This window comes from Lepidochelys kempii, chromosome 1 (assembly GCF_965140265.1).
Source record: "Lepidochelys kempii isolate rLepKem1 chromosome 1, rLepKem1.hap2, whole genome shotgun sequence".
NCBI lineage: Eukaryota > Metazoa > Chordata > Testudines > Cheloniidae > Lepidochelys > Lepidochelys kempii.
Genome location: NC_133256.1, coordinates 153,862,702 through 153,889,005, shown reverse-complemented (window position 1 = coordinate 153,889,005; position 26,304 = coordinate 153,862,702). Strand labels below are relative to the sequence as shown.

The 26,304-nt window shown below is 43.2% G+C and overlaps 1 protein-coding gene across 2 annotated transcripts in view; it reads right to left on the bottom strand.

Moving 5' to 3' along the window:
• MAOA (monoamine oxidase A) overlaps positions 1-26,304 on the bottom strand; it is a 62,957-nt gene that overhangs the window by 30,415 nt on the left and 6,238 nt on the right. Inside the window, exon 1 of one of the 2 annotated variants that reach the window (XM_073358842.1) lies at positions 7,749-8,017. The exons of the other annotated variant lie outside the window; for it this stretch is intronic. Coding sequence (XP_073214943.1) covers positions 7,749-7,794 — 46 coding nt within the window. The 5' untranslated portion in view covers positions 7,795-8,017. Of the gene's footprint in view, positions 1-7,748; positions 8,018-26,304 lie in introns of those variants that run through there. 2 annotated transcript variants of the gene reach the window in all.

Genomic DNA, 26,304 nt, shown 5'->3' with positions numbered 1-26,304 from the left:
GCAACCTTTCCTAGTTCTTCTCTCTCCCATCAACTCCCTGTCTCACTCCCTGCCACTATCCCTGTCCACAGTCAGAAGTACAGTACATTTGATATAGGGATTTATTTTAATACAGCAGGGTTTGGCCCTGGCAATCAAATTGGCTGAATGTGGATGCTTTGCAAGATAAATGATTTTCTCTTCCAGATGATCTAATTATGAGAGCATATGATGGAGATCAGAGACACCGAAAAACCATTAGGATAGCAATCCTCTTTATTTTTATGAATGTGAACCAAGATTGTGAAAAACAATCACAAGTTTGTCATTAACCCATTGTTCCTTAGGCCAATTTGGCATAGAGCAGCTTCTTTGTTTTGTTTTGAAGTATCGGAAAGACAGTCTTACGTTTCCAATAAGATACCCTGCAGTAAGGAACAATAATTTAATATTCATGCTGATCATACTCCTTAGAAATGTGATTTAAAAACCACTGCTTTTACACACACACACCTCAAAAGGCCAGATCATATATCATTCTAATGCTATGGACAGTGTAACTGTGTGTTTGCATTTGTTCTGAAGACAAAAATGGAGTAATCCCTATAGCCCTTGTCCAGGTGGTACTTTATTTCATAGGTAGGAAAAACATTCATAAGAAAAAAAAATCATTCTCAGAAACCGAGAAAGTTAAAATGCCCTGTTGTTGCACAAATGAAATACGTGATTATGTGCAGCTGTGCTGGTAGAAGTTTGAAATACTGTACTGAAAAAAATAATTGCTAGTGAGAAGCTTGCGAAAGTGTCTAACTTGGGTGTCTCCAGTTTTTCCCTTTACATTCCACTTTCACCACACAGTTTCTCATTACTGCTTATAATTTGGTGCATTTTAGAAAATGATGAGAAATGCTAGCCCATTAAAGAGGATACATTTGAGCAACAACAACATTTATTGTAAAAAGAAAAGGAGTACTTGTGGCACAAGTACTCCTTTTCTTTTTGCGAATACAGACTAACACGGCTGTTACTCTGAAACATTTATTGTATCAGGAAAGTGGTGATATCTGAGTTAAGGAAGAGAAAGAATATTCCCATCTGGTGCTTCCATTGTATGGTCTCTAAATGTCAGCTGTGCTGTGAGGTTCATTGACCCATAAGGTTCCTTTCTCCCAGTCAGTGTCAGAATTATGCAGGTTTAGCTCAGTATAAAGGGAAAGAAAAAGGGGAGACCCTACATAGGTGACAGCTGAATAAAAGGTATCATAGAGCTAAACTATACCTTTAATGCATAGCTCTGCAACAGGGGCAGCACAGAGACTCTGCCTCACAGGGAGCACTAAGAGAGGGATCTCAGAGATACAGATGTCTCCTTGAGCAGCTTGGAGTATGCCTACTGCTAACACCCTTAAACTGGCACAGCACACTCTGCACTAGTTCTACCCTGTCAGCAGGGGAGGGAGGGAGGGAGGGGGAAGACCTTTGGGGTGCTGTGCTTGGCCCTGTATGTAAATTGTGTATAATCTAGCTCATAATGACATTCCAACAAGACAGGGTAAAGAACAGGGAAATGGGGCACACTGTTTCAGAGTCTGATTCTCCAAGCCTTAATCACGCTGGGTAGCACCTTCCTCGCACACAAACAGCCTCGTAGACTTCAGTGGAAGCACTCCCGTGACTAAGGTACTAGGCTTCCTTCCTTTTGCGCCCTGTAGTAGCTGGTGGCCAGTACTGTGGGGAACACATGCTGTACCTTTTCCAGGAGGATAGTAGTTACTGCATCAGGGTGTTCTCCCAACACCCTTGCAGGGATTCTCTCTGCTTCTCTCCGCCACAAAGAGAATGCCTCCAGCAGCTGGTGCTGGAGCAGTGCACCACTGCATTCTCTATCCCCACTAAACATAGCTGAGACTATAAAAGCCACAACAGAGACCATAATTTGGACCATGTTTTCCTATATACCACTTTTTGGGGGGTGCCAAGTTTAGAAATTAGCGGTGCATTAGCTGGTCTAGTGAGCCTGCCAAGAACGTGCCTTGTTTATTCTCAAGCTGTAGAAGTCCACTTGTTATTAAATCAGGATAAACAAGGCAAGACAATTTGTACAGCCTCCATAGGGGTTTCCATGGCAACCTGAAATCAAGCTCCATCCATTTGAAGACACTACAAGAAAACTGTATTCCAGTTAATTTTTGTCATGCTACTGGAGGCCCTAAATGACTCCTGTCACTGCCTTCATTTCAGAAGAAATAGCAATAATATCAACCAAAGCAGTCATCAGACGTAAAACACAAGATGTACAGTGTGCACTAAACAGTAAAATTAGATAAGAGGAAGATAAATTAATGTCAGCCTGCAGAACACAAACCAAGTCTAACTGGTGAAAAATACAGCTGCTTAGAAAGTATACAGCTGTCAAGTAACACTATTTGGCTTGCAGATAGAAGTCCAGAAAAAGCTATTTGCAAGCACAATAAAATTAACCAGGCCTTTTAGCTCATAGGGTAGGAAGAATGATCTCGTAGATAGGGTATAAGACTCAGACTCAAGAGATCTGAGTTCAATCCTGGCTTAGCCACAGACTCCCTGTGTGAGTTTGGGCAAGTTGCTTAGTTTAGTGCACTTTGTGCTTCCACTCTCTGTCTGTAAAATGGAGGTAATATTTTCCTACCTCACAGGATTGTTGTGATGATAAAAATTCATTAATGACTGCAAACTGCTCAGATGCTATTCTGATGAGGTCCATGTAAGTAGACTATTCAGTGTAGCTCTCTAAGGAAGTATTCATTTTATCTGAAATTTGTATTAGACTGCCAAAATCAGTATATATTGTGGACATTCCTTTAATACCTGACCTTCAGAGTTGCTGGTGCAGCGAAGAGTTATGCCATAACCAGAAGGTTAGAGTTATGCCATAACCAGAGTAATTATTGTTTTACTTACAGATAGCACTTTCCATCCCGAGAGACCCAAAGCATATCCCAAATGATATACACAGAAGATCACAAGAATGCAGCCACAGCGAGACCAGAAAGCAGCACCTTGGTGGACTATTAGCACACAGCACACTGCAAAAGTTTGAGGAACAGTGCGGTGCAGAGGTAACTATATTTCTATCTCTGATATCACAGCACCAGGCAAAGAATATGTCTGAAACCACACTATCAGATCCAGAATTACTGGATGAAATCCTGACCCTACTGAAATCAATAGGAGTTTTACCATTGACATGAATGGGGCCAGAATTTCACCCAGTGTTTTCAAAGTTACTTACATCAGGAACAACCGTAAGCCTGGAGACCAGCTATTTGACGTTAAAGACCTTTAACCTGAAAGAGCAGGCGTTGCAAGTGCCTAGCCTCATGCAATGGGTAGCCAAACTTACTGGCCTTTCAAGACACATATGACAACCTTCAGAAGTTCAAGAGACAGAAGCCAGGGCTCAGGGCTTCAGCCCCACTCCTCCCGAAGCCCCAAGCCCCAGCAGGTGCGCCCTGCAGGGCTGAAGCCCCAAGCCCCCCTCCCTGCTGGAAAGAAGCCCCTATCCCACCACCTCACTGCAAGGTAGAGGTCCTGAGCTCTCCCCCACCCCAAGTCTGGTAGGTCAAGAAGAGGGGGCTGCGTGGGAGGCTTGCAAGCTGCACTTTAATGGTGAAAGAGCCGCATGTGGCTTGCGAGTCAGTTTGGCCACCCCTGTAATAGGCTGAGAAGCAAAGTCTTGTCTCAGTCATGAATCTCTTTCTTTCCAATGGCAGCGCAATGGCCTATTGCTATACATCCCTGTGTCAGACTATTTGCAGCCTAGCTTCTCTGCAACCTCTATGACTGTGAGATTACATCTTGGGAAATCTTTTTAAAAACATTACGGCAACGCAAGAAGTTAAACTACTGTATTGGGCGGGGAGGGGCATATGGTTATGGATGTAAATTTTCAAATAATACTCATGACTTTAGGTGCCAGGCTTGAGGAACTTTAAACAAGAGTGGTTTTCAGAAAATGCTGAGCATCCAACCCTCCCAAATCAGGTCACTTTAAGGCTTCCCAAGCTGGGAACCTAAAAATTAAGACACCCAAAATAAATTTTTTCTACTGCGTGCATCCGACGAAGTGAGCTGTAGCTCACGAAAGCTTATGCTCAGATAAATTTCCTAGTCTCTAAGGTGCCACAAGTCCTCCTCGTTCTTTTTGCGGATACAGACTAACATGGCTCTTACTCTGAAACCAAAATCAATAGTCACTTTTCAAAATTAAGGCTATCTTTTTGTTTTTTAAATACACAGAGATAAATATCTTTCACCTGTCAACCTCTTTCTCTGTTCATTTGTTTACTATAGGCAACAAAGAGACCAGCTTTAAAAAAAACACTGTAGGCTATTATTTCTTAAAGTATTATGGCAATTCACATATTCCACATAAAATTAGCTACTAACCCATTGTAGCAGTAAGTTTGGCTGAGTCTGAATGAGCAATAAAAGGAAAAAAAACTCTTTAGGGGGTTGTCTGCAATTTTTCCTGACCTTAAGGTGTGAATATTTTTCTTTTTTTATTCTCCTAAGATTTATCAGTTAGCAGTAAAGTAAGGCAATTATCAATAAATCTTTATTACATTAAAGTTCTACTATAACAACATGCTAGTGCTGTGATTACTTTTACTGCTTCAATGATGGCAAATCTAATTATTTCCACACACAATTGAGAAATTAAATCTGGCAATGGTCACCTTAAACTCAGCTCTCATTAGTCTAACAGAAATCTTTGCCAAGCAAATGTGGATGTGCCAATCTGAGCTACAACACATTTCCACCATATCCTGAGGGAGAAACTCTCTCCTCTCTTCCCACTCCCATTTCCCTTTTAATGGAGATTGGTTAGGTACCACAAATACACGTTTAAGTGAGTTGTGCCTGATTTTCTTCTCCGTTACACTGGTGTAATTTGAGAGTTACTTCACTGACATCAGCGTGGTTACACCTGGTATAAAAGATTGCAAATGAGAGGAGAATCAGGCCCATTTTTTCTTTTCAGACTGTAAAAGGATCCATCTGAGATCACTGAAGAAAAACAACAAACAAGAATGAAATGAATAAATACATTAATTTCAACCACTATCTTTTTTCACAAGACAGCAAAGCCATTTAGGAGCTGAAAAAAAATGCTAACTACCATAACTAGGCTAAGTTCATTTCCTCTTTTCAATCTCCCTTCACCCAGAGTGCTACTAGCTTTCTATTTGTCTGAAACTTTACTTGTTCTTCCTTATATCCACTGACAGTTTAGGCAATATTAAGTATGAGGGTTCATTTAGTTTGTGATTTTAAGATCACTGGTTTCTGTGTTTGTCAGTGTTAGTTTTCTTGATCAACTCATTTCTCTCAATCAAAAAACCCACCCTCTAATTGATTCATGGCATAGTTTTCAGAACAATGCAGAATAAGTGATCTCCATTTCAGGATACACTTTAACTGGAAAAAAGAAAAGGAGTAATTGTGGCACCTTAGAGACTAACAAAGGTGCCACAAGTACTCCTTCCCTCGGCCCCCCCCCCCCCCCGCTGGTAATAGCTCACCTAACCTGATCACTCTCCTTACAGTGTGTATGGTAACACCCATTGTTTCATGTTCTCTGTGTATATAAATCTCCCCATGGGATTTTCCACTGCATGCATTCAATGAAGTGGGCTGTAGCTCACAAAAGCTTATGCTCAAATAAATTTGTTAGTCTCTAAGGTGCCACCAAGTTCTCCTTTTCCTTTTACAGTGTATGTGGAAATCTTTGTTAGTGGTTTGAGGAAAGAGGTCATTTTCAGTGCAGCAACTCAGTGAGTCAGTTATCAACTGTGCCAACAGGCTGACCACAACCATCGGTTGATTTTAAGTGGGGAACCCTTTTCATAGAATTGTAAAGTTACAGCAGTGTCAATATTAGTAAATAATGTAGCACCCTAGTTAGGTACAATGTAATGAAATGGCGTGTAAACCCCACTGTACAATGAAACTGAATGGAGCCAGGAGATAAAAGTTTTGGCTTGGTATTCTTGCTTTTGAAACAGACTAGAATCGTAGGCATGGGGAGAGTTTGTCTTTCACTTCTGAGAAGTTACAAGAGAAGTAGAAAGTGCCCTTATTGTCATTTCAGATGTTTCTTAATGCATAGCTCGTTCTTGCACTTTGTTACTGCTGTTTTGCCAGTAAGAAAACGGTGTGTGTGTGAACTAGATTGCTCTTGTTTAATGTTATTGTTTTCACATGTGTAGGCCAAGGTTTAGGATAGGTTCAATTCAATCTGTCATTCAACTGTGACAGAAACACTATTTTTAAATGATTGCAGCACAGATGTAGTTTATATTTTCTTGATTAACATTGATCTTTCCAAATTACAGTGCGACAGTTAAAACGGGGTTTTTTTCTTTGAGAAAAGATGTCCTTGCTAGAAGCCTGGGTCCCTCAGAAATTCTGGGCTTTTCACATTTCACCTGCTACAATATTCTGACCACATACTTTTTTATACGATAAAGAAAATTCTTGCTCCATGTACCTGTGAATGACTCCCATTTACTTTAGTGAGAGCTGCACAGGAATGCCAGAGATCAGAATTAAACACTGTTTTAGAATGTTTGGGTTTACTTTGCATAAATCCTTTAAGCCTGGCTAATATGCCTAATAAAGTACTCCCCTCCCCGTTCCTCAGACATTCTTGTTAACTGCTGGAAATGGCACACCTTGATTATCACTACAAAAGGTCCTCCCCCCCCCCCCTGCTGGTAATAGCTCACCTTACCTGATCACTCTCCTTACAGTGTGTATGGTAACACCCACTGTTTCATGTTCTCTGTGTATATAAATCTCCCCACTGTATTTTCCACTACATACATCTGATGAAGTGAGCTGTAGCTCACGAAAGTTTATGCTCAAATAAATTGGTTAGTCTCTAAGCTGCCACAAGTACTCCTTTTCTTTTTGCAGATACAGACTAACACAGCTGCTACTCTGAAACCTGTCACATGCACTGGGGCAATCTTCCAAACAGCAGCGTGACAGTGCCAAGGGAGACTGTTCCGCTTCTGAGGAAAGGGGACAACAGGGTTATTGCTGCTGAGAGGGGAATGGTTGAGACCCTAAAGAAGGAAATATGAGCCCAAAATGAGAACTGTAGAGAAAATGAATAAAGCATCCTGCTCAGACAATCTATTATCAGAGATACTTATTCAAAATAGGTCACAAGAGTGCTTTACCCTACACTTCTTATAAGATCAGTTAAGTAAAGGGAAGCCTAACCTGGGCTGATTATTGCAACGGACACCTATGCAACACATCAGTATCAATAGAGTTCAGCCGGGGAAAACATAACTCCTGACATTGCAACAGTTATAGCTGTTGCAGCATGATAGAGGCAGTTACAGTTTCCTTGCCACCCGGCTCACCGGACTGCGATGGGGCAAGGCTTTCACCCATTGCCTTGGGGGGGGGGGGGGGGCGCATCACATTTCAGCTTGCATACAAAACTCAAGACCACCCGCAGTGCAGCTGCACCTTTTGCTTCTCCGCTGTGCCAGGTCTGAATCAGGGTCAAGGGGCCTGTGACAATTTTGCCTCGGGTTTGCACTTTCGCGGGGGCTAAACAAGGGCACCCATCAGGCACACAACCCGTTGCCATCCCCAGGGTGTGGAGCTCAGAGGCGGAGGGGGGTGTAAATTACAGCCCCCTCCTCTGTAAAGGATGAGTTACAAAGGCAGCGAGCCCCCAGCCGTGACACGCCAGGGGCCGCACTGACCTGAGATGCCGCCCCCAACAACGATCACGTCGCATTTCTCGCTCATGGCTATGGCTCTGCCTCGGCTCCCGGAGCAGCTGCCGCTCGCGCCTGCCTCGCTGCCGGCCGGAGTCTGACCGCGGCGCTCCCGGCCCCGCCCCGCCAATCAGGGCCCCCGCTGGGGAGCGGCCGGCTGGAGGCGGGGAGCCGGCCGCGGGGGTGCGGGGAGGGAGCGCGCAGCGCCGCGTGTCAATCAGGTCCTGGGAAAAGCGGGGCGAGCCCCCCCCCTCCGAAGCGCCCCCTCCCGGACTGTCGTGGGAAGGGAAGACACAGGCGGCCGGTCTCGCGTCCTCTTCTTCCCTGTGGGGCGCGGCTCGGGTCTCCTGGGGATGAAAAGTTCCTTCTTGCATGGGCCAGGGGAGCGCGCCCCCAGGACAGCGCCCTCAGAGCAGCAGTGCTTGTGAACTCCTCAGCCCCTCAGGCAGGGCTGGATTACCCAGGAGGCAGACCAAGCACCTGCTTAGGGCACCAGCAAAGTAGCAGGCACCAAAAAAAAAAAAGAGTTTTTTTTTTTAAATTTGATATTTCCAAAAAAGCACCAAAGTAGTCATCATGGGAAAAATCAGAACTTTGTTAGACTTCCTTACACTCCACTATACACTCTTCCCCCCTTTTTCTGTCCTTTTTTATTACTTATCCCCACCTAAACCGGGGGGGGGGGGGGGGGGAGACACGACATCCTACTGAGGTAGATCGGAATAATGCGGGGAAATCAGATCCTGTCATGTATTGCAATAAAGTTATGTTTTATTATTGATACATTCTTCCAAGTATAGCTGAAGACCAATCACAAAAGGGAGAAACTATACAAGAGGCAGAAAACATTGCAAACAAGATGCAAGGACTAGAGTCTGTATTCATGTTGACCGTGTGGAATGAAATTTTACAACACTTTTACCACACAAGTTAAGCTCTCCAAGAAAAAGAATTGGATTTGAAAACATGTGCAGACCTCTGTCAATCATTAGCAGACCATTTACACACTTTGAGGAATGATTTCGAAAGATTTGAAGACATATCAAAAGATAGGTTGCCTGATACTAACTACAAAGAAGCCCAGTCCTGCAAGCGAATCAGGAAAAAACAAGCAAATGATAGCAGTGCAACAGAAACAGCATTGAATCCTAGAGACAAATTTCACGTATCTACTTACTATACTATAATTGATACACTTGAAGCTCATATGAAGAGGAGAGGTGAAGTGTACAAAGTAGTATCAAGGAGATTTTATTTCTAAACGATATGGATTTATCTGACGAACAATATTCACATGGTTCCCAAAAGCTAGTTGACTCATACCCTCTTGACTTGAACATGAATCTCTGAGGATAAGTACGGCAGTTCCACTGTTATATGTGCAAAAAGTTTAACGAAACAGGAAAAATGAAATTCAGTCACATTGATCTTCATGACACAATATTGAAAGACGGAATACAATGTGTATTTCCAAACGTAGAGATCGTGCTACGTATTTTTCTATCATTGATGGTTACTAACTGCTCCGCAGAACGCTCTTTTTCTCAGCTGAAAAGAATAAAAAACCCTCAGAGAACAACATTGTGTCAGGACAGTCTTGATTCACTTTCCCTATTGTTTATGGAAGCAGACATGCTTTGTCGAGTCAGCTTCGATGAACTTATCCAGAATTTTGCAATCAGAAAATCTAGAAAGAAGCTATTTTAATTTCAGCATGTACATGTAAGTAAGTTTTGTGTCATTTCAAAAAAGAAAATTTTATTTTACGGTATAGTATTGTTTTTATTTTGAATTATGTAATGGGGGGGGCACCATAATCTTTTCAGTGCTTAGGGCCCCTAAAGGTCTTAATCCAGCCCTGCCCTCAGGTGATCCCCAGTCACTGTACAGCCCAAGGACCTAGATCGGGGTGGCCAAATTTACTGACTCTCCCAACCACATATGACAATCTTCAGAAGTTCCAGAGCCGGGAGGCACCTGCCAGGACTCTGGGCTTACGTGCCGCCGCCCCAGATTTTTGCCAGGGTTTGCTGGCCCTGCTTGGTTACATGGTTACATGGCAGCTGCTGGAGCCCACAAGCTGGGAGCTACAGCCATGGGGAGAGGCAGCAGCAAACAGCTGGGAGCTGCAGGGAGAGCTGCTGCTTTTGCTGCTGCCTCTCCCCAGGGAGCTAAGGCAGCAGCAGCAACTCCCTGCAGCTTGCCACTACCCTGCCCTGCGGTGCTAACACCTGGGAGCTGGAGGGAGGGGCTGCTGAGGGCAACGGGGGCATGTCTGGAGGGGTGGTGCAAGTTGTTGTGGGGCAGCAAACCTTTAAATTGTGCCACCCACCTCTCAGTGGGTACCAGTTGTCTCTGGCAGAAGCGCATAGTCGCACCACAGGATAGAAGCCCAGAGCTTCCCCTCTACCCGCAATTTGCTAAGGGGCGGAGGGGAGCGGGGAGGTGTTCTGCGAGCCGCACTTTAACTCTACAAGAGCCACATGTGGCTCACGAGCTGCAGTTTAGCCATCCCTGACTAAGAGGCACAGATATTTTGATGTCTTTTCCCTGATAGGTAACTGGGACTGTGCTGCTAATAATCTACTGTTTGGGGGGAAAGATGGTTCTACCTGGATCCTGCTCACTCTTTCCTTCCCCTCTCCCCCCACCTGCTCAAAAAAAATCTCTGTAATTTGAATGGCCTATCAAAATAGTCCAGTTTTTTTTTAAAAAATAGTTCCTGATGTCCTCCTACAGCATCACAAACATCTAGATCCAGTACTGGGAACCTACCCACATCCAGACAAATTCTGGCTCTGATCCTCCAAATTCCACTGTCTAAAGGGAGAACCAATACGGCTACTTTGAGTCCAACAACAGAAACAAAAAATCAAGATTCCAGTGTAAAAACACCAGAAAAACCTGGATTATCTCATGGTGTAAGAGGGAAGGTCCTCTCATGGATTGGTAACTGGTTAAAAGATAGGAAACAAAGTGTAGGAATAAATGGTCAGTTTTCAGAATGGAGAGAGGTAAATAGTGGTGTCCCCCAGGGGTCTGTACTTGGACCAGTCCTATTCAACATATTCATAAATGATCTGGAAAAAGGGGTAAACAGTGAGGTGGCAAAATTTGCAGATGATACAAAACTATTCAAGATAGTTAAGTCCCAAGCAGACTGCAAAGAGCTACAAAAGGATCTCACAAAACGGAGTGACTGGGCAACTAAATGGCAGATGAAATTCAATGTTGATTATTGCAAAGTAATGGACATTGGAAAACATAATCTCAATTATACCTATAAAATGATGGGGTCTAAATTAGCTGTTACCACTCAAGAAAGAGATCTTGGAGTCATTGTGGATAGTTCTCTGAAATCATCCACTGAATGTGCAGTGGCAGTCAAAAATGTGAACTGAATGTTGGGAATCATTAAGAAAGGGATAGATAATAAGACAGAAAATATCATGTTGCCTCTATATAAATCCATGGTACGCCCACATCTTGAATACTGCATGCAGATGTGGTCGCCTCCTCTCAAAAAAGATATGTTGGAATTGGAAAAGGTTCAGAAAAGGGCAACAAAAATTATTAGGGGTATGGAGTGGCTTTCATATGATGAAAGATTAATAAAACTGGGACTTTTCAGCTTGGAAAAGAGACTAAGGGGGGATATGATAGAGGTTTATAAAATCATGACTGATGCGGAGAAAGTAAATAAGGAAATATTATTTACTACTTCTCATAACACACAAACTAGGGGTCATCAAATGAAATTAAGAGGCTGCAGGTTTAAAACAAACAATAGGAAGTATTTTTTCATACAACGCACAGTTAACCTGTGAAACTCCTTGCCAGAGGATGTTGTGAAGGCCAAGACTATAACAGGGCTCAACAAAGAAATAGATAAATTCATGGAGGATAGGTCCATTAATGGCTATTAGCCAGGATGGGCAGGGCTGTTGTTCCTAGCCTCTGTTTGCCAGAAGCTGGGAGTGTGCAACCGGGGATGGATCACTTGATGATTACCTGTTCTGTTCATTCCCTCTGGGGCACCTGGCATTGGCCACTGCTGGAAGACAGGATACTGGGCTAGATGGACCTTTGGTCTGACCCAGTATGGCCGTTCTCATGTTCTTATGATTCTGCATCTGTTTTTGTTAAAAATAACTGGTTGTTTGTTTTTGTTAGTTTGTTTTTGGAATACACTGTAACGCAGATTTAGGGCAGAAAAAGGATTTATGCCTTAATTTGAAAAAAAAAAACTTAATTGTATTGACATTTGCAGTGTTGCATAGTATCTTTGTGCATCATGGTCTCTGTGGTAGTAAAATTACAGACCAAGCTTTATTAGCCTTTTTATTTAGCTAACTTTTGTTTTCTGTAAGATGTTATATAAACCAGTTGGTTAGCCTGACCTTTCTAGTGATATAAGTGCATATGAAAAGGACTCAGCTGGGACTGGGTGAACCAGTGACACACAGATACTGCTCACATCCCCATCAACGTTCCTCCACACCCACCTAGGGAGCTGGGCTGGGGTGGGGGGAGCGAGGAGCAACATGAAGTGCTCCGTGCATCCAGGTCATTTTCCCCACCTGTGCTGTGCTGTGAGGGGAGCAGCAGCTCCTGATGCCGAATGCAGGGAGCCCTGAGGTTGCTCTTCACTCTCTCCCTCACAGCCTCCTGGGTGGCGGGGGAAAGGGGGAGGGAGAAATGCCAATGTGCATCCAGGTCAGTTTCCCCACATGGGTGCAGGAGAGGGGTGGGGGTGCAGGGGTTATAGATGGGTTTGACGGGACTTATATCTTCAGCAGCTGAACCTGCTGGGTCTTGGAGTTTTGAAGTTCAGACCTAGAAAGCAGCACTTCATTCTCTTCTTCACTCCACTTCTAAAGGGAAACAAAGGGTCTCCCCTGCCAGCTGCCAAAACGACCTCAGAACAGAGATTGCACCTCCCATAACCTCTCTATGCCTTTTAAAACAAATTTCAGTGTGGACTACAACATTTTATCAGATCAGCAAATCTAGTTGGTTGGATTTCAGCATTCAAATCTAACTGGCAAATTCCGAAATCTGACCCTCATTCACACTTACGCTGGTCTGGCTTCCTACAAGGGCAACCAGATAAACCATGTGATGGCACTGATTGCTACGAACTCTGACTACTCACAGTTCCATCCCCAATGTGAGACAACACACACAATGGCAAGAACTGCACACTTATTGTATGTAACAGGACTGGGGGCCAGCAGCCAGGAAAATGGTCACAGATGGCAAATATCTGTACAGTGCAGTACCACAGCCGCTTGATTAACACTCATACAGGGAGCCCTGGCAATGCCATATCTCATCCACACACACACAGCCAGAATCTATGGAAGGCAGGCAGATGTTTAGAAGGGGTTTGTACGATATAGCCAGATCAAGATAATTAAGTTCAGTCCACAGAATTAGGGAAACAGAGGGTAAGGCCTGGAACATTGCTGTAAAGTGTGAAATTCTGTTTGTCTCTCTCTGGTGCTTTTTAACCTAAGAGCCACAGTGCCATGCCCAGAACTAAACATAATGTACAGCAGGAAGAGGCAGTTTTCTTGGGCCTTTTGAGCACAAAGGAATGTGGTCTATGTGCCCTTTCAGTGTGGCTATGCGGTCCAGCCTTGGCTCTTTCAGTGGGGCTATGCCCCTTTTGGCATTTCTGCATGACCAAATCATGCAGCTGGTGTGCAACAATGCCCTGCTGCTTTGGAAATAAGAAGCAAAGCAGCACAGGGTTTGGCAGGTTAACTTGTACCTGTTTGTCCCTAAAAGAGAGCATTGTACACGGTTTCTTCTGCTTTATGCAGCATGCAAGAAATGGGACAATCTCAGTTTGTATACTGTGATTTTGAAATTATTCTTAAAAATTATTTCAGCACTCACACTCTGTATTATGACATAAAACCCTTAATTACCCTAATGAAATCCCATGCAGATTATGTAAGGAGGATTAGAAGAAAACTACCATGACAACGTAAATTCACTTTTGCTTGCAACTGTAAACAAAAATCTCATAAATCTAGTCTGTGGGACAGCAATAGGAATGGTTTGACCAGCTATAGCAGCTGGCTGTAGTTCTGGAGGAAAGGGCTATGTATGTTTTTTCTTACAGGTAGAATTCTCTGCCCATAAAATTAAATCAAAAACTGTTAATATGAGAGTCAGTGTGGATAGGACACTGTACTGGGTGTCTGAAGATCTGGGCTCTAGTCCTTGCTCTGCCACTTGGACAATCATTTCATTTCTCTGTGCCTTTTCCCTCTTTACCCTGCTTCTAACCACAAGTTGATAGTGTGCTTAGTACAATGGTACCCTAATCTCAGCTGGGGCCTTAAGGTGTTACCATTATAAATCATCATGTGATTGTACTTTTTCCTCTTATTGTCTAAAATACCTTATTAAAGTAGAGTGTATAGCATGGATAAAAACAGGAATTTGTCACAATAAATAACTGTGTGTGTGGTTTAATATGTAGTTCTGTTCTCAGAACCCTGGGAACCCCCACGAATGTGAGATATTACACCTAACTGGGGCTCTTTTACCTGAAAACCTAGTTCTTGTGCTCAAGAGGTTACAAGACGGGCAGCTTTAAATCATCCATTCTATTCAAAAAGGAGAATTTTCTCTAAAATACAAAGGAACAGGTTTGCAAAGGTCTATAGGAAGCTAGTATCCAGTTATAAAATGATTCCTGGAAAAACATTTCTCTGATGGAGGCAGCTGTCTGTCCTCCAGAAGAGAGTAAGTAAATTGGATTACATGAAAGCACTAAAGATAAAGGCAGATACAGTACTCCTAACTTGCATTTATGGTTAATATCTTTGTCTTTGACTACTCACAGTCAGAGCTATGGGCTTTTCCATGTACCTTTCTGAGAATATTTAGTCATCACTATGCCTGAATGTTTTTATGCCAGCTGCAATGTTGTTATGGAAGCAAGTTTGGTTTCACCTTAGTAAACACTCTTCTCTAGCTCATGTTTGTGTCTCCAGAGACCTTTTGTCTCTCTGGGGTGTGTAGTTCATATTCTGATCCCTTAGTGAGTAATCTGATTAGAAATAATCCCATTTACTGTATATCCTTCCAACAGAACTCTCCTAGCAATACCCTTTTCCCTCTCTCCCATCCACCTTCCTAAGGAATAATTTTTTTAAACAAAAATCTCAATTTTCTGTATTGGACCCAATTAATTATTGTGGTGATTTGCGGAGCTTATGTACAATTTATGAATTCTGGCTGATATTAAGGAGCTGTTACTATGAAAATGCTTTATTTTGAATACCTGTTGATGTGTATATTCACCATAAGTGGGCAGGGCTGTGTCATGTCTCTGCCAGACTAGGGACAAGAACAGGTCCTTAGAACTCAATGACCATTGATTCAAGGTAAAGTGCCAGTGGCCAATGGGTTTGCTTGAGCTGACAGAAGATACTTCCTCCTCCTGGCTGAAGGGACAGGGGGAAGTGGAGAGAGGTAGAAAGTTACCAAGCAAGATAAAGTGACAGGTGTCCAAAGTAAAAAGTTATAAAAGGACTCACATTGGAAGATGCATGGAGATACACAAAAGGAGTTTTGGAAGGAGAGATTCCATGTCCATGTTTCAGAAGAGCAGTTATGCAGCTGTGCTGGAAGTATCCTGGATCCCACAGAGCACTCTGATGCAAGCCCAAAGAATGCTCTGGAGTGGTGAAGAAACTGAGGCAGGGAAATGCTTGTTAGTTAGCTTAGTTAGTACACATTACACCTCTGGCATTTAGGGCAGCGACGAAGCCAGCTGTGCCCCAGATTTTTCAGCTCAGCTTCCACAGCTCTTCATCATGTTGTTTTCGGGCAGTCTCGTTTTTGCTTACCTTCAGGTGTCCATCTTATTGCTACTCTGGTGATGGAATAATTTTTCATCCAAACCACATGGCCAATCCATCTCCAATGCCTCCTGGCAATGATGGTGCTCGTATTTTCTGGGCTACACTGTGCGAATAAGTCTTGGTTTGAGATTGTTCTGGGCCAAAAGATACAGAGGATTTTTCTGAGGCAGGTTATCTGGAATGAAGACAGTTTGGACATGTCATACTTTGTCATTCCACAGCATTCTGCACTATAAAGTAGTAGTGAAAGTACGCAGCTCTGATAAATCTTGAGTTTGGTTTTGGTGTTGAATTTTGATGATTTCCAGACTGTATTGGCAAGTCTTCTCTTGTATGCCACATTACCCAGTCGATGGCAATGCTGAAGAGGATTGCAGACATGATACACCCCTGACATACTCCTGTTTTGACTTCAAAACTCAGCTCACTGTGGTCAACTTCTGAAGTCTCTGTCACAGCTAACTGCTGCAGGTTTCTGTATTAAGAGGTACCATAGATGTTAATAAAAATTCAGAAATCAGTGACTTCTGAAAAATAAAATCACCTTTTAATGGAATGCTGAGCAGTTGCTCAAATTTTTTTATGTCTTGTACTTTATATTTTTTTAACACCACCATTGCTGCAATCTCAGATAAGAGAAAAAATTCCTCTTTTATATATATAAATATTAAAGGTACTACAAGGATTCTGCTGCTTTATATTACATATCTTTGCTAGGTACTCAGAAAATACACTTGTTATTTGGGTGACAATTTTCCCCTTGATGAACTAGTTTATTTTTAATAGATTTTCTCCTCCTTTCCCATTAGAAGTATACACTGGAAAAGGCTTCCAAGGTTCAGGTTTGGGGCATGGCAAATGAATTCTTGGCACGTGGGATTTTGGTTAAATAGATTCTATTGAATCTGTACAGTTTTTTTTAATGTGGGGTTGAAAACTTGTGTGTGTGTGTGTGTGTAGGTAAGTGTGTGTGTTTTTATGTGCATGTAGTTCCTCTGCTGAAAAGCAACCTGGAAAGTAACAAGATTGCTCTGAAGAGGTTTGGGAGCAGACATCATCACTGTTAAGAGTCTTATAGGACTGATACCTTATCTGAAACGCTGTGCTGAGGCAGCTGTGCTGAGGCAGCTATATATCTTTGATGGGTGACAGTGTAAAAGTGCAGGTCAGGTAAGTACCCAAAAGTCTGGATGGTTATCTGAACCATCCAAATCTCTCAGGTCTGCAAAACTAGACTCTGATCCTGTAGTCCTTTCTCAGACGAGTATTGGGTTCAGTGGGAATGTGTCCTGAGTAAGGACAGTAAGATCAGGAAATCTTGCTGAAAATATCACAATAACAGACTTTCTCCTCCTGGTATCTTGGCATTTTCTCATGCAACTTACAATACTCAGTGCATATTATGGGGTTATGTTTACAGTATAAATGTAAACCAAGGCCCAGATCCTGAAGTGGGATCTTCTAGCTCCTTATACCACATTGTAGCTGTGCGGAGTTATAAGGATCCGTTCTAACAGATACTATGCTGGAGTCATATTAAAACAGTATTACAAGGGGTTGCAGCAGCCCCTCGCTCTCAGGATCCCCGTGCCATGGCCTCATCAGCCCTGCTTAGAACTCAGGGACAGACTCCCACAGCAGTGGGGTTCCCTGTATCATTGTGCTCTTGTGGTTTGGAGGTGGGCCAGGGAAGGGGAAACAGGAGAAATGCCTTTAGGAAAGAAGGCCAGGAGATGGGATGCTTGAAGCTGCCAAGATGCTCTGGATCATCAAGGTGGAACCCTAACAACACAATTTCTGAACTTTTGGTTTGTGAGTGGCAGAGTATGACTGCTTACTGCAGTTACTGGGCCATTCCTCTGACTCCTTACTCATAATGACATTCTTAATCTACTCCAGCTTGTTGGTTACACTGGGCATCATACTAGGTAACTCGTGAGGGTGGAAGGCCACGAGTGCCGAGGAAGCCCCCCCGCGCTAGGCCCAGACAAACCAAAGCCTCTCAATTCTGTGAACTTTCTGTAATCCTGCCAGACTATGAGGAAGCTAGTATAAAAACAGAGATAGAAAGCTGCAAAAACAGTTTAGAGCGGACAGCCTGCTCTCAGAGGCAGCCTTCAGACAGCTCTGGCCAGGGTAAGCGTATAGATAAGAAAGGAATGTTTTGCACTAGCTTTCTGCAACACAGGAACGGATACAACCAAATAAGGCAGGGCTTACATAATGCTAATGAGGAAACATCTAATTGGCCGCTTTGGCTGTATTATTGTACAGGGCAATAGGTAATTGGTTGTATATGCTTCTGTAGCTAAATTGGGAAAAAGGGTACAAATTATATGATGTAATCTGCAGTCGGGGCTGCAGGATTTGAGACAGCTGTGTCTCCCTGGGCCTGTTTGCAGCTGCAAATAAACTGTCTGCTTCTCCACCCTGTTGTGATTATTGGGTGATGCATACCGGGCAAGGAACCCCTACTGTTGCTTGCCTTGGACACTCTGTGCCGGCAACAAGCTCAATGGTGTATAATTGAAACTTTTTGAAAACAGGGGGATGAACAAGAATATGGCACACTGAGTCCTCAAATATGCTGGAAAGTGATAGTCATTACAGAGATTTAAAGAAGACACAGCCGTTGCTCTGAAGAACTGACAACCTATATGACACAAGCACAAAACATAAAGAGAGACAAAGGAACATGTGTTTATGTGACAGCAACAGCTGGGAGCTATAACAACTCATATCTTCTGTGGATTGGCACAGCGGGGGGACATGTAGCACACTCCCATTAGTGGGTTATACTTATTTCTCACAAACTAATAAAAATACTGTTTTCAAGATAGTCTAAGTAAACATTTGTTGCTTCCTATGTCCCTAGGAAATAGTGAAAACCTCAGTAATAGTTAGTAACTAAAAGCAGGTAAAGGGATAGCTGAGGCAAAATTGAATATGTACAAACCAACAGGTCCTGGCAATAATGCATTCAATAAATTTTAAGGGAATTTATTAATAAACCTACCAGTAATCATTTTTTAAAATTCAAGGAGACACGGGGGACTCCTCAAGGACAAAAAGAAAAGAAAAAAATAGGCCACAAATTTTTACAAAGGGGAGCATCTGCATCCGGGTAGAACCATGTCCATATGTTGCTCCCTTTATACAAATACAGATATATAATATCCTCAAAGGCATCTTAAGTTTGGTCCCTGAGGCTGGCACACTGAGGACAGACTGTGCCTCCCCTACTTAGGCTGAATAGTAGTTTACTCTGCAAGTAGCCCCTTTGAATTCAATGGGATTATTAGAGTAAGGTATCACTCATGTGAGCAAAGATGGCACAATCTGATCCTTAAAGAGAAAGGCAGCTTCCATGATGTTCTGTAGGTTCTGACTACATGCTGGATGGAGTGGCCTTTTTGCAGAAAAAGTAAAGATTCAGCATTTTAGCTAGCTTCTATAGAGCAGAATGCAACTAAGCTCAGTTCTACTATTGACTAGTGCTACTAGCCAAGGGCAAGAATGGAGATGTTTGCTTTCCAGATGAATCACTTCTCAGCTGTAAACGGTTCATTCTGGCATTAGAGTACACAGCACCTTGATAAAGAAAAAGTCTTCATAGTAAGACATTTAAAGAGCCTATCACTCACGGTTGCCAGCACACTCTTAGCTACATAAAGTCTTACTTTAAGTTTCCAGGAGATAAAAAACTCTGATCTGCCAAAAGCTTCTGATGTGGTTCATAAAAGAGTTACCGTGTCTTTTTGTGGTTGAATGACGGCCAGAAAAGCAGGACTTTACAATTGTTCAGGATCTTTAACGATAGTGATTATCTTGATTCTCTGAGTGATATTTTTATCATTAGCAAGCATAAAATAAAAATAATTCTTTTAATTTCTTCCTTGGGTCATTTTTTAATGATATCCTCTGTTAATTCACTGACACGTCTTCATTGCCTACAGAGGTTCTCCCATCCACCACACCAGAGCCACAAAGAGAAACACAAAAGATCAACAGATCTTTGGAAAACAACACTAACATCCAAAGACTGAAATACTTTCCTCATGGCACAAGTCTCCAGGAACCTACAGTGTGTAGCTCCTATAGAATATAGTCCCACGTCAAAATAGTCAAGACTGCAAAAGACATTATCTACTAGCATGGGGTAGTATAGTTTCCCACTTGGATTGTGGCTTAACTTGCAGCATCACTAGTAATAATTTGGCTGCAAAGAATCAACTTCTGTAGCCCTTAATGCATGGACTCAACTGTACTTCATACTAATCAAATCTTTCTTTTCAGTAGAAAAAATGTTTTTGTACACTAGGCATTATTTTGGATGTGTGCATAGTGTTATGTTGATGTGTTTTAAGAATATACAGTCAAAGCATGTTTAACACTAGTCTGAAAAGTGTCCTCTGTGTTTACACACTCAGAATATACACTCCAGTCAAACTGCATTGTTTTTCCAAGAGCTGCTGTTGTAGCAGAGGAGAATCAATAACAGACATTCAGTTGGCATGTGGTTTACCATTGTTTCCAAATACTTGTCTGCACCTGGGCATTGTGGGATATTAATGGCTACTCCAGGAGGGAGGACAGAAGTCTTTTACAGGTTCCTATATTTAGGGAGGAGGTAGGGCCTTTTATTCAGTGAAGATTAGATTTAATGAAAAGGGTTTTAAGGGAATAGGAGCCTCCTGTTTTATTTTATACGAAGCATTGGAAATGCTTGCTCTTCCAATCTTGCAAGTTCTTATTTCACATACAGTAACTCCTCGCTTAACGTTGTAGTTCTGTTCCTGAAAAATGCTACTTTAGGCGAAACGATGTTAAGCGAATCCAACTTCCCCATAAGTCTTAATGTAAATGCGGCGGGTGGGGTTAGGTTCCAGGGAAATTTTTTTCACCAGACAAAAGACTATATTTTATACACACACACATATACACAGTATAAGTTTTAAACAAACAATTAAATACTGCACACAATGGTGATTGTGAAGCTTGGTTGAGGTGGTGGAATCAGAGGGTGGGATATTTCCCAGGGAATGCTTTACTGCTTAATGATGAACTAGCACTTGGCTGAGCCCTTAAGGGTTAATGCATTGTTGTTTATGTAGCCTCACACTCTACAAGGCAGCACAAATGGAGGGAGGGGAGACAACATGGCAGAGAGAGACAGGGACACACACCATATGTCAGAGAGAGAGAGATACACATTGCCCCTTTAAGTACGCTGACCACACTCTAAATACATTGCCTTTTTTAAATAGATCAGCAATTTGAGACAGCAGCTGCTGCCAGCTAGCTCCCTCAGTCCTGAGTCCTGTTGTGTCCTCCGCCGCTCTGTGGAGATGGGGTAAAGGAGCAGGGAGCAGGAGTGGGGGTGGGACACGACTGACATTAGAACCCCTCTCCCCCGCCACCCCCGCAGAGCAAGCAGGAGGCTCCCGGGAGCAGCTCCAAGGCAGAGGGCAGGAGCAGCACATGGCAATGGGGGAGGAACAGCTGAACTGCCTGGCAATCGATAGCTTGCTGGGCAGATGCCACACAGGGACCTGAGGGGAGTGGAGTGCTGATGGGGGGCTGCTGGCCCACGCTGGTTCCACCAGCTAGCTCCAACGCCCGCTCTTCCTGCAAGCAGTGGACAAAGCAGGTGGCTGACAAGCAATGTTATAAGGGAGCATTGCGCAACTTCAAACAAGCATGTTCCCTAATTGATCATCAACGAAACAACATTAACTGGGACGACATTAAGTGAGGAGTTACTGTAACTGTGAAGCAGCTGAATGAAACAGAAGCGTGACTATCCCTGTGGGTACTCCTGACCCTGCCATCTTTGCATTACATGGTGATCAGCAGGGCATGCCAGGTTATTGTTCTTCAGTACAATTGGTAACGGAGGAGAAGTAAAGTTTGATGCTAGGGCTTTGACTGAGAGAGGTACCAAAGCATAGTGACCTGCTTGGATCTTGGAGGGAGAAGCGCGGGTTGCAGAAGGAAGTGTTTGCTGAAGGCAGCGGAAATTAGTCTGTGTACACCTAGCTGGCATGCTAGGGGCAGTTGGAGCAGCTCTATAAAATAGTTATTTTAATAAAGAACCAGTTTAAATAAGAACATAGTTCTCTCATGTTATTACCCAGCAAGTGGTGCATGAAACAATGTGCCTAACTTTAAGCGTGTGTGCAGTCCCTTGGGGAGGGGAGTGTAGGTGGACTCAGTCCTTTGCACTGACCAGCAACACAGTAAGTTTCCAATGTTTTTTACTTAAAAGTCCACAGTGTAGCGAAGGTGGAGTATGAGCAAGTCTCAGATGACCTGGATTAAATACAATCTGCATCAAGGAGTAACATGACACTGGCTGAGTAATGTCCTTATTAATGCGGGATCAGGTTTGTCTTGAATTTTTTGCCCCGCTCAGCACTTTTACTTTGTGCTTATATATGAGCTTATATACACCCCACACCTGTGCTCCGCAGAATAAAACCCTGACAGAATTCATTTTACCACCTCCACAAGAAGTTAACTGATTGCTTTAATGAAGAATACCTAATGTACCTTGTGCTATATCCTAACTGCAGCTAACAAACTGCACAACTAAAAAAGGTTTAAGTCCACAAATTGGCTCGATGGAACTTTTAATTAATCAGTGGACATCGTTGATGATTGGAAGCTTCATTAGGTATGAAATTGCACTGCTAACCCTTATTTCTCATGCATGTCTTCGACTGCAAAAGAAGGGAGTAGTGAAGAGTGGGCACCATCTCTCATTGAAAAGCTCAAGAATCCTTGTGATAAATTAATGCAGAGAACAATGAGATTTCCAAACCCAGATAATAGTTTTTACCTTAATGGTCCTTATTTAAGTTTGCCTTCATGACCTATTGTCAAGGTTACTCCCCCACTCTGAACTCTACGGTACAGATGTGGGGATGTGCATGAAAACCACCTAAGCTTACTTTTACCAGCTTAGATTAAAACTTCCCCAAGGTACAAAATTATTTTACCCTTGGATTTCCCCTGCCACCAACAAACTTTATCTGGGTTTACTGGGAAACGTAGTTTGGACATGTCTTTCCCCCAAAAATCCTCCCAACCCTTGCAAGCCACTTCCTGGGGAAGGTTTGGTAAAAATCCTCACCAATTTGCATAGGTGACCACAGAAGCAAACCCTTGGATCTTAGAACAATGAAAAAGCATTCAGTTTTCTTACAAGAAGACTTTTAATAGAAGTAAAGGAATCACCTCTGTAAAATCAGGATGGTAGATACCTTACAGGGTAATTCGATTCAAAACAGAGGATCCCTCTAGGCAAAACCTTAAGTCACAAAAAAGACACACAGACAGGAATAGTCATTCTATTCAGCACAATTCTTTTCTCAGCCATTTAAAGAAATCATGATCTAACACATACCTAGCTAGATTACTTACTAAAAGTTCTAAGACTCCATTCCTGTTCTGTCCCCAGCAAAAGCATCATACAGACAGACACAGACCCTTTGTTTTTCTCCCTCCTCCCAGCTTTTGAAAGTATCTTGTCTCCTCATTGGTCATTTTGGTCAGGTGCCAGCGAGGTTACCTTTAGCTTCTTAACCCTTTACAGGTGAGAGGATTTTTCCTCTGGCCAGGAGGGATTTTAAAGGGGTTTACCCTTCCCTTTATATTTATGACACCTTGTCATAAATATAAAAAGGGTCTGAACCAAGCTGAAGAGGGTACATTTTGGATGAGATATAAAACCAAGCTTCTAGATGTTTGTGGCCATTAAAAAAAACCATGGCCTTTTTATTTTTACAAGTGTAGGTATATTAGCTCTAGCGTCCTAGGCAACGTCCAATGTGGGTAAATCTGCAAACCTATTCTACATTTCCCCTGCAACTTCACTGCTGTGTGTATTTACACAGTTCCTGCATTTCACCCTATGGGCAGCCATGATTTGTAGTGGGTGAATTGATTCCTCTGTATGCTAGTTTGTCAAGCACTTTGGTATACATTGGGGATGAAAAGCAGGATCTAATTATTATTCACAGCTTTTTTATTTTCTGGATGACTGAGGGAGCGGCAGGCTACTAACTAACAATTTCTTATTTGAATCCTTATATTCTACTTGCCCTGTGTCAGCCCCTTCTGCTATGTGCTTTCTTTCCCTTTCTGCTGTTGCTCGATATACTGAATAAGCACTAAACACTCTTGCAGGCCCCAGTTCAGCAAATCGCTTTAACACAGTGTAACTTTAAGTACATCAGTAGTCCAATTGACTTCAAAGCCATAGGGAAGACATTCCAGAGGCTAATAGAAGACATGATGAAGACAAAGAAGTTCCCAAAGAATGACTGTTTCCTAACTAAAAAGAAAAGGAGTACTAGTGGCACCTTAGAGACTAACCAATTTATTTGAGCATAAGCTTTCGTGAGCTACAGCTCACTTCATCGGATGCATTTAGTGGAAAATACAGTGGGGAGATTTATATACACACAGAACATGAAAAAAATGGGTGTTATCATACACACTGTAAGGAGAGTGATCACTTAAGATGAGCTATTACCAGCAGGAGAGTGGTGGGGCAGGGGGGGGGGGGGGGAAATCTTTTGTAGTGGTAATCAAGGTGGGCCATTTCCAGCAGTTAACAGGAAGGTCCGAGGAGCAGTGGGGGGGGGGCGGAAATAAACATGGGGAAATAGTTTTACTTTGTGTAATGACACATCCATTCCCAGTCTCTATTCAAGCCTAAGTTAATTGTATCCAGTTTGCAAATTAATTCCAATTCAGCAGTCTCTCGTTGGAGTCTGTTTTTGAAGTCTTTTTGTTTTAATATTGCGACCTTTAGGTCTGAGATCGAGTGACCAGAGAGACTGAAGTGTTCTCCGACTGGTTTATGAATGTTATAATTCTTGACATCTGATTTGTGTCCATTTATATAGAGATTGTCCAGTTTGACCAATGTACATGGCAGAGGGGCATTGCTGGCATATGATGGTGTAACCCTTCTGCCCGTCAGAGTTGGCAGCAATAAGGGCTGGGTTCAATATCTAGGGGATCCATTCCAATAACACAATGCAAACCTGCTCGAGCCCCCACCCAGTGACCTGGGACAGATATATACCACTCCCGCTGGGCGCCTCCAAGAGGCAATACTTCCCCTCTCGCAAGCACATAGTCTGAGTGTAGCAAAAAGCCTTTTAATAACAGAGAGAAACAATGTGGCATTATGTTGGGGAAACACCACCAACAGGATTCATAACACAACCCATGAGCAAAAAAAACCCACCCCAAGCAAATTGGGGCATGCCCCTTTCCCTTTGGTTCTTGAGTCCAGCAACCCCAAATCACCCAAAGTCCCAAAAGTCCAATGACCCCAAAGTCTCTGTCCCTGGTCAGGGCAGCCCCAGAGTTCGAAAGTTTATCTGCGGAGCTTTACCTCCCAACCTGGGTGGAGATGGGACGGGGGTAAGAGGCACCTTACATGATCTGAAGCTGACCGCCCCACAGCTCCATAGGCCTTCGCTTCACTCCGCTCCGCCAGCCGCCCCACAAACTCCTTCGCTCAGCTCCGCTCCGCGGCCCACAAGCAGCTCCCGCTGTCCTACGAACTGCTCCACCAGCCTGTCCACAAGGCACTCCAGCCGTCCCGCAAACTGCTCCACAATATATCTTCAGGCTCCCCCACTACTTAACACAACACTCAGTGATTTCAGCTCTTAGGTGAATTCAGCTTGTAGTAGGGGAGCCTCAGTGCTGGTGCACTATTAGCCCAAAGTGAGCTCAGCAGCCTGTAACTAGACTCCTAATGGAATCAAAATTAGCTCTGATATTCCACAAGGGAGAGAGGGGGAAGTGCAATTAGCATGTAAGGCCCTCACCAAGGGGCCCATGCCACCAAGTATTAATACTTGTTCCTAGCCTCTCTCAATTCACAGAGTTTTGGAACCCATGTCCCTTGCCTAGTGAGTGCTACTAAGTTGATGGTGAGTCCCTCCATAATAACAAAAGGCCAAGTACAGTTCCCTGTCCTTGATTCCCATAATCAGGGTAATAACAATTTATTCTTCCTGCCCCAATAACAGAGACACTGGGGATCCTACAGCAGCCAAAGTGACCATTTGGGCAGCTATGGCCTCATTCTAGGCGGGGTGGGTGTGCCTATGCAAATGTGATCGGCCCCTGAAGTTCTTTTCCACAGCTTGCCACACCTCACCACCAGATGTCAGGGTGGAGCTCATCCTGACACTGCTTACATCGGCATATATCACATTGGTAGATGTGCAGGTGAACAAGCCTCTGATAGTGTGGCTGATGTGATTAGGCCCTATGATGGTGTCCCCTGAATAGATATGTGGACACAGTTGGCAACGGGCTTTGTTGCAAGGATAGGTTCCTGGGTTAGTGGTTCTGTTGTGTGGTGTGTGGTTGCTGGTGAGTATTTGCTTCAGGTTGGGGGGCTGTCTGTAGGCAAGGACTGACCTGCCTCCCAAGATTTGTGAGAGTGATGGGTCATCCTTCAGGATAGGTTGTAGATCCTTGATGATGTGTTGGAGAGGTTTTAGTTGGGGGCTGAAGGTGATGGCTAGTGGCATTCTGTTATTATCTTTGTTGGGCCTGTCCTGTAGTAGGTGACTTCTGGGTACTCTTCTGGCTCTGTCAATTTGTTTCTTCACTTCAGA